General features: G+C 31.9%; 1 protein-coding gene across 1 annotated transcript in view; it reads right to left on the bottom strand.

Moving 5' to 3' along the window:
• Window positions 1-1,219: 1,219 nt before the first annotated feature.
• LOC130453315 (organic cation transporter protein) overlaps window positions 1,220-9,713 on the bottom strand; it is a 48,412-nt gene continuing 39,918 nt past the window's right edge. Inside the window, exons 4-7 of the mRNA XM_056792979.1 lie at window positions 5,852-6,078; window positions 5,562-5,763; window positions 4,107-4,451; window positions 1,220-2,241 (exon numbers count right to left, since the gene is read on the bottom strand). Coding sequence (XP_056648957.1) covers window positions 1,752-2,241; window positions 4,107-4,451; window positions 5,562-5,763; window positions 5,852-6,078 — 1,264 coding nt within the window. The 3' untranslated portion in view covers window positions 1,220-1,751. The remainder of the gene's footprint in view (window positions 2,242-4,106; window positions 4,452-5,561; window positions 5,764-5,851; window positions 6,079-9,713) is intronic.

Genomic DNA, 9,713 nt, shown 5'->3' with positions numbered 1-9,713 from the left:
TTATTATTATTTCATCAAAACATTAATAGATCATACAACATAATATTAAGAAACATATGAAAAATAATCAGTGGTTAACCTGATCTTTAATAATAATACACTAAAACAGTAAAAATGTTCTTCTTTCTCTATATATCAACAATCAGTAGAATTGAGATTTACATTCTATTTTGCCAGCTGTAAACCTCTCCTGTTTTTACACATGTGCTGTGATGCTCAAGAACGAAATCATCTTTTCTACCATGCTACTCTTACTCAAATTAAATTGATAAAAATCCCCTAATCAGTCCCAAATGATTTAGCCTACAAAATTCACTCTTTCTATAAATGGTCAGCTCTAAATATATATATATATATATATATATATATATATATATATATATATATATATATATATATATATATATATATATATATATATAATTATAAAGTTGTTACAATCTTTCCTTGCAATTGCGCCATTGGGGATGTTAATATCGACGTTGTAATTCAATATTCTTCGATGCATTAACCAGGAAAGTAGTTTTCTCCTTTGAAGAAAGGCAGAATTAATTTTCGAAATCAGAGGTGAATAGTAAAAATGTTGGTATTTTTTTTTATCTTCATAAACGAATTCAATAATTTTTCTTCTAAGAAAGGATAAAACTTGACGCTTGATCACAGAACACAGTCAATTTAACAAATTTTACTTCCGCTACCGCTACCTAGCAAAAATTAAAAGCGCTCCGAAACACGTGTTTCTCCAGAATGTGTTGAGTTTGTAGCATATGTGTCACCGAACGAATCCGCTAGGATTTTACATTTGCACAATGGTATTACCTGAAATTTTGAATTTCAATATTTAGTAGTAAACACTAGAATATAATGAGGTTTACATCTCCTACAAAAGTAATTAAACTCCGCCTGCAATGTTCCGAGGTGGATTGAGTAGCTTAAAGGTAGTATAATTTCCTTTGATACACGAGCAATGGTTTCATTCAAATTTTGAATATGAATATTTGATTCAGAGGCTGTTGTCACTATAAATATTGAAATTGCAAACTTAAGATAAAAATTCTTATAGCCGGAGCTTTGTTAGTATGAATGCCGATTCGTTATTTGTTTATAGTTTCAATATTTTTATAATAGATCTCATAAATTTCCTGAAAAAAAAGGCAAACCGTTACTGACACTTTGTGCCTCGCAGGAGCCAGAATAGTCAATTCAAAAGAAAAACACATTAGGAAATAAAATTTTTATTGTAAATAATACATATAAAATTTGTCAGGTTTAAATAACATATCTTTTTATACAGTTATTTTAATTACAAGAAAACAAATAATGTCTAATATTGGCTAATTTCAAAAACGATCAAATTATAAGATCATAGTTAGAAGAGTTGAATTGTGGAATCAAAATGCAATATCATTGCATATTTGCATTTCTAAATTACTTTACCCAATATGAGACACAAAACAGTCCTACATATGTGTTCTCAAAACTAATAATGGAGGGCAAAGTTGAGGATGGAAGAGAATCATATAAAAGACAATCCTTATTGCTGAAGAATGTGAGAGATTATACTAGCCTCATAATTACAAATAACAGAGAACGTTTTGTCCATGAGGTTTTCCATCAAAAAGAAGGTGCCATGCGACAGTTCTTTATTTTAAGCGAATATTGTATATCGAGGTCGAAATATTCACTCCACTAACATTTTTGGGTGTAACCATTCCATCCATTACCATGTATAGACTAAAAATCTCACAACTTTATCGAAGTGGCTGCATCTGTTCTGCTTCTATTTGTTTAGTTTTAGGAACCATAGAACGTTTTTTACTGCATAAACTGGCGAACATAGTATCTCCTAATCCAAAAGTTTCACCTTCTTGCAAAGTTTGTGGCAAAGGTTTATTAAGCGTTTCTGGAAGGAACATTACAAGAAACCCTGATACAATAGATATAACAGCGAATATCATCGCAGGTATTTTTGGATCGAAAGAATCCAAAAGACTGATTAATGGTGTCAGTGCTCCAGATGTTCGAGCACACATTGATCCTAATCCCATCGCGAAACTTCTTACTACCGTAGGGAAAAGTTCTGCGGAGAAATTGAATATTAAAGCAAAAGAACTGGCTATCAAAAATTTTCCAATAAACATGAATGTTAGTGATGCTGCTCCAGTTGTTAGATTGGCTGATAGAATGCAACACACTCCTCCCACGATCATGTCTACACTAGTCAATGATCGTCTTCCTAACCTAAAAAAAAGTAAACAAATAATTTTATCTTTGAGAATCAACTTAGTTCTTTATCTTTGACGACATAAACAAAAGTATAAATATTTTGATATAATATCTGAAGACCTCCGAAAATAATCGATTATGAAAAATAGTTATTTTCGATTTCTCGAGCAATATTCGTTATTCAGCCAATCTGGATTATTTATTTCATAAATCACTTTTGTATCCTTTGCATGATAGTAAGAAAGATAGAGCTAGTGAGCGAACTACGTAAGCGCGCAGTCCCAGACGAGATGGAACAATCACATATCTGTACATATTAGATTGGTTTAAAATAGAAAATCGAACTCAAGGGCAAAAAGTAAAATATAGTTCGAAAACATTGAGAAACCCGCTGTTAGATTTCTAAATTTTGATGTCATAATTTTGAGCGAGTTAGGTTAAAGAGGAAATGGAATTTAAAAGGAAGGATAGACTTGCTTAGTAATTAATGTGTAGTGACGGAAAAATAATTCAGCTGACCTGGAATAGGAGTCGAACATGGATCTAATGGTTACGCATTAGAAGTTTTTCCAATCAAACCATCCTAGAGAGACGTAGCGCATCTATATTTCACTCACCTATATAAGAGACCCACCACGAAAACTATTCATCTTATCGTAGAGAATCATTTCGAGCTTAATAAGAAACTGGGGAAAGAAAGGAATAATGGAAAAGTAAATAATTTTCAGCAATTGAAAAAATCATTTGAACAGTCCACGGACAGGGAACCAGATTCAGATCTATTGGTTACAAAGCACAAAATGTGTTTATAAATCTAACACGAATCACCTAAGGCTTGGATAATATTGACATTAATTTTCTCATCATTATAATTGTTTTGTAAAAAAAAAATGAAAACTATTTTATAAGCATAGAAATATTGAAAACGTTTTTCGATTCTTTTGGAGTTAATAAAAGCAGACAACGAAATATAGAATCGTGCAAAATCATGCAATACCATTTTTACATTAGTCCTTTTACATGTTTTGAGATTCTCGGTCAAAATTCCTCTTCATGGAACTGTATGTATAGTTTAGAAAGTTACCCTGATGCTAATGTGGCGTCATTCTTATTTAAAACACTTTCAAAAGAAATTTTTACAGGTGGTTTTCTTTAAATGGTCCCACTTTTTTTAATTTGTTGTGCTTTTATCAATGGCATTACCTTTTTGGGTATTGTGTATATCATGTGTATTATGTATTTTTCCAGAAGGTTGTCTAAAAGTACTTCCTCATTGTCATCAAACTTGCATTATCATTTTCTTTCTCCCTGTCTGTTTGACAATGTCTACTTAACTGTGACCTATCTATTCTTGGTTTCAATTAGCGTTTAATCCAGAGTTATACATTTAGGTTAACCTCCAGTTTTACCCTAGGTTGTATATTAGCACCTAAGGAGGTAGTTTGAACTTTTTTTTATTTTAAATGTAGCTAACCCACGAAGTCACCATCACATTTTTATTGTTTATTATTTTTACCGCATTAATAAATTACAAAATTTGATCCAAGCAAATTTAAACAAAACTTAAACACGTTTTAGTTCAAGCCATAAGCTAGAATGCAGATTCTTGAGCTTTTTTCAATAGTAGGTCAGCTCCGCCGTCTTTGTTGGTACCTTGACACTAACACAAGTTCATTGCTAACTAGTTTTAGAGGTCAATTTCACACTTGCTTAGACATTCAGTGTTGCCTAACTGTCAGACACATGTTTATATTTTCTATATTGCACTATTATTGTATTTAGTGATTTCTAGATTACTCTGTAGTCTTTGAATCCTTAACAACACGAAATAACTAAACAATTAATACTAGGGTTTATTTATCTTCCGTTTTATAACTTACTTGTCCATCAAATAAACTGTTATACCATAACTTGGTAGCTCGACCACAGCCATTACGAACATGTTAAGAAAAGGATTTCCTTCCAAAGAATTAGTACCGAGAGAGAGTCCGTAATATACCAAACTATTGGCAAACCAACACAACATCACATTAAGTGTTCTTTTTCTCAAATTCGGGGTTCTAAATAAGTCCCCTATGCTTCCAGATTCGTTATTAGTTCTTTCTTCAGCCATACCTTTACTAACGAAATCGGCTGTATCTAAATTAATAGTAGAGCCGTTCATTTTTAGAGCTTTCTTCACTATCTCTACCGATTGACGAATACGCCCATTGCTCCATAGCCACCTAAAACAAAAACCTATTTTAATCGCTCGTTTTGAGAGTTAAAATTTTATTTTTGCATATATTAAAAACCTGAGAATACTGAAACAATATGAAAGTAAGCAATGCGAACCAGATGCTGGTTCGACTGTCACTTCAGAGTTGGCAGTGGTAAGGAAGCAAAAACCTACCATGAGAGTAATCCAGGGGCAATAACTCTTTAGGGGGACTTCTTCAGATATTCTATATTAGTAACAATACTAGTAATGGAAACAAAATTGGTTGAAAGAATACAATCGATAAGAGAATTTTCTTCAGTGAAATACTGTGGCAATTTTTGAAATGGTTTGTGGGCGCAAGCATAATGCATGGTAACCTAATACTCCAGTACTCCATTAGCATCGTTTTTGTAGAACGCACTAGTCTACCATGGGCACAATGTTCAAGCATTTTTAAACCCAGCTTGTAGCGTTTACAAAGCATACTAGTTAGAGGTTAATAGGTGCATCTGTAGAGCAAGTGGTGCACATGTTCACATAAAGTACGTTACTATATCTTTTTATTTGGAACCTTTTAACTACGATGTGAATGGTATCTCGGGAAGAGTATTCTTCAATAGGCCCTTATATATGGCATCTGGTTCTAACAGTTTGTCATTTTTATGCTACAAGGGTCAAGTTTCCTGAAAAAATTTCCACCTAGTTCGCTTGAGGTAAGAAAAAGAAAATCATCTTTTCACTATTTTGGGGTGTTAACCGCACTATCAAGTTTATAGCCTCGTTATCAAGCTGCTTTCTCATTACCTACCTGGGATATTCTTATAACATATCCTAGTCTGAAGTTGATTGTATTTACAATGAGTAATTTATTGCTTATTTTGAAATCCATTACAGCGAATACTTGCTTTATTTCAGAGTCCTGTATACTTTTAGATCTCTTATAAAGCATTCTGCTCAAATAACTGACCATTTCCCTCCAATGAACAAGCTGTTACCCTAAGTTAATAGAGAATAAAAAAGGATATTATCTTCAGTGAAAACCTAATCTTATGTTCAGTATACTTAATGAAATTACTCTATTTTATTATTCGTGACAAACATATAGAGCTGAGGGTGTAAAAAGTGCTTTGTCTACCTTGGAGATTCGTCCATAAGCCAAATATGTCCGATTAAAATTAGAGCATGACAACCGTACACAATTTGTAAAACTTGTCTATCTTTTATTAGCGCTCCCCAACCGGCAACTAACATAATACCTGTAGCAAAACATGCTTGAAAAGCCACACCACATATTGACCGTTTGCTTGGACCGACTAATTCCATTGTAAGTACAAAACCTAAAAAAGGAAATAAATATAGATGTAGTAATATTCTGTATTATTTTGGTGGAATGTGAGACAAGAAAATATTTTATCAAAAATATACCTGGTATATAACTTCCTGCCGATCCAAATATACCATAAAAATACCTCAATATAACGAAAGATATAAACTCGGGAGTGAAAGCTACAGCTACACCTATTATTAATTGTAATACTGCTGACCAACAGAATATAGGTTTTCTGCCATATTTATCTGCCATTTTTCCTAGCACCACAGCGCCGGTAAATACTCCTAACATATAAGCGGATTGCGCTATAGCACCCATCCATCTAAAAAAACAAAAATAATTTGTTTGGTCTTAAATGAATAACTTATATTTACAGTGATATTTTCTTCTTTTTATTCTTATGAATCCATGAATTTTTTAGAATTTCAAATATTAAGGTACAGTGTGGACTGTAAATTTATAGTTTTGAAATTGCTAGGAAAATAAAGAAAAGACATTGTGTTCAAACTAATCCTTATTTAAACTGAAGAATTATTCTTGGTTTATTTACATTACATTCGACTTTTAAGAAAAAGAAATATCATCTGGAATTAGGTCTGGGCTACGGGGATTCACACAAACCACCTTTTTTCTAGACATGTCACAAGATTGACTCAATTTTTTAATTAAAATTCAAAACCATAGATGGCCAGCATAAGTAGATATCAAGTTGGTGAATTTGACACGAAACAGAAAAATTTAATCTTGGTAAACACTGTACAATTTCTCTTGTTGATTCATTAGTTGCTTTCTAAATTATTAAGCAGTTTGTACTTAAACCCATGGAATCGACGCTAATGAGCTTGGCACAGAAGAATCAAATGGAAGAAACGGTAGGTTTTGTGTAAAGTGTCTGGGAAAACATATTACAAACTATTTGTTCATTTGTTGCCGTGTTTGAGATACAAGCTACTTGATTAACTGAATATAAAATACAAATACTATGGAAGCACTCCTTTGAAACTATACTTTTTACTATAACTATATATCTTCTTAAGGCCGCTTGACATGATGCAAGACGAAGACATCTAGTTACTTTTGGCTTAAAACCAACCTATCCATCTGGCTCCAAAACCAAGACAGCAGTAGATATAATTATTGACAGTCATCCACTGACCACTTTTTCACTTCGTTACTTACTTAGTTTTGTTATCATCATGTTAAACCGGTCACAAAAGAATGTATCAAATTTTAGGTAAGGTATTTGTTTAACTCACTTATTGAATTTTTATTAATGGCAGCCATGATGCAATGACAAGAGACACGCGACGTGCAATATTCAACTAGGCAATATTTCCACCTTGCAAGAAATTGCATACAACACACCATGTCAAGAGGCATTTAGGCCCTTTTTCAGGCTTCTTCATTAAATAATAATCAATAATCCCAATTTGTCTCTGAATCCAATAATATAAAAATTTTTTTTTTTTTTCTAAATAAACCCAAATGTAAATCGAAATGAATTTGAAATACATGCCCACATATCGTCAGTGCTACAGTTTGTTGTTAAAGAACAATTCTGAAGTTCATTGAGTCGAAAAATTTGTGTTTGAGGGGCAAGGGGAAAACGCTATTGTGTTCGACGTACAGATCTTAAAAACGACAATTTGGAACGTGGGTTTAAGCATTGCTTAAACCCATGTAACCGATGTGCTCGATTGGGTGCTCAAATTGTGTAAATGGAAACCGACTATTATTGTTGGGTTAGGTGCTCGTGTTTTTGTGTCTTTTTGATTGTGTGTAGTGTTAGTTTTTGTTAATTTTTCAAAATAACTTCTAATAAATGTTGTGTATAACATTGTGAATCTATTATTTTATATATAATTGTTCCCAAATCATCGTAAGAACGTTTTAATAAATGTTTGTGGATATATACAATACTAAATTAACTGCAAGAGATTCATTATAAAGTTCAAGTGATAAAATTTATTAAAATTAGGTCTAATTACTTGATATGTAAAATTTTAATGAATTATTTTTGTATACAATGTTTTATTTAAAAATAAATATTATAAATATAAATATATATAAAGTTTTGTTTTTACCTTTTGCTCAGGTAATTATTATAATTGAAGAATTATAATATTACTCTTAAAACCAGATTTATCTACATTTAATTGGTTAAGGAAATAAGTACTCTTACAATAACTTCAATATTTTTATTGTAATAAGATTGTAATTAATAAATTTCCAGATTTATATTTTTTTATAATAGTTCTCTAAATTTCTGGAGTAACATATAATGGAAAACCTATAGAACGGGTAGAAAAATTTAAATATCTAGGAACATGGCTCTATGAAGAATGGTCGTCGGACGGTGAAATAAAATACCGAATTGAACAAGCTCGAAGTACATTCATAAAATTTAAAAATGTATTTACATGTACCGACTTTGATCTTGATCATAGACTGAGACTGGGGTGCTACGTTTGGTCAGTGCTTTTTTACGGGATGGAGGGTTGGACCCTTATGGTAAAAAACATCAACAAATTAGAGGCATTCGAAATGTGGGTATATCGGAGAATCCTGAAGATACCATGGACTGCCAAAGTGAGGAATGAGGATGTTCTCAGGCGTATCAATAAAGACCGCGAAGAAACGAAAGATTGCATACCTTGGCCATATAATGCGAGGCCATAAATATCAATTCCTTCAGCTGATAGTCGAGGGCAAGATTGAAGGTAAGAGGATTGGGACGGTAGAGGATGTCATGGTTGCGGAACGTGAGGCAGTGGACGGGTATACAAGATATTCAGACATTGATCTCCATACCGCTAGAGATAGAGAAGACATGAAAAACGTGGTCGCGAACATCCATTAATGGATATGTATTAAAAGAAGATATTATATCTTGAAAATATGTCATTTTCATGAATATTTTAAACAAAAACATTAATTTGAAAGTTGATTAGTTTTGACGTAGTTCAAATGATTTAAATTATGCGACAATAATATAATTTAAATTTGCCAGTATTTTATGAACGATATCAAATTAATAGTTCAGGTTAAGACACCTTATTGAAGTTTTAAAAGTTTTAAAATTATTCTAACGCAGCGTTCATTTGACAATGTATTCAATTCGCACGATCATATTGGTCAATTGCAATTCATGTTATTGGTTTTGTTCTAGAGTGACGGCAACATGAAAATTATATCGTTATTATTAATGTTTTTTAATTTACTAGATTTTGTTTGCTTTAAATCCATTATATCATAATAAAATACGATATACAGTGGAAACTCGATTAACCGGACTAATTATTGTCGTTAAGGATTCGGATAATCGAAAGTACGGATAATCGAATGTATGAAGAAAAGCGGATGAAATAAAATAAGTTTAATAATAGTAATATTTATTAATACATAATGATATTATTATTCAAAAATAATAACAAGTTTAAAATATTTGGTAATTGGCATTTGACGTAAGCTACTTTTTCTCTTCATTGCTGCTATATCACGAATTCGTTTCAGCTGTAGTAATCTCACAGTATCACTTTCCGTTTGTTTTTCAAACCATTTGAGAGCTGTTTCCACAGCCCGAAGTGCTTAATCATGAGATGATTCTCTATCGTTTTCCACGTCTAGATTTTTTTGATCGACACTGTCACAAATGACCCATTCTTTGATATCTTATATTTCATAACTTGGCTCAATATTACTCAATTATTTAATTGGTCGCAGAGGGCTGGATAATCGAGTTTCTATTGTATATGTTAAATAACTACAAACAACTAGAGTTATATGACTACGTTGTATATTGATCGACACGTCTTAATCTACTTAAAACTATTTTTGTTGTTTTTCACAACTATGCGTAACATTGGCAAGTAGTCAAGTCAATAGTGTATCGAAAATACAATGCTTTTATTTTTAACTTTTATTCAAGGTAGAATATCAAAAGTTACAATTATAAAT

The sequence above is a fragment of the Diorhabda sublineata genome, chromosome 2 (assembly GCF_026230105.1).
Source record: "Diorhabda sublineata isolate icDioSubl1.1 chromosome 2, icDioSubl1.1, whole genome shotgun sequence".
Classification (NCBI taxonomy): Eukaryota; Metazoa; Arthropoda; class Insecta; order Coleoptera; family Chrysomelidae; genus Diorhabda; species Diorhabda sublineata.
Note: the sequence above shows the minus strand (reverse complement) of the source record. Positions and strands in the feature narration are given on the sequence as shown.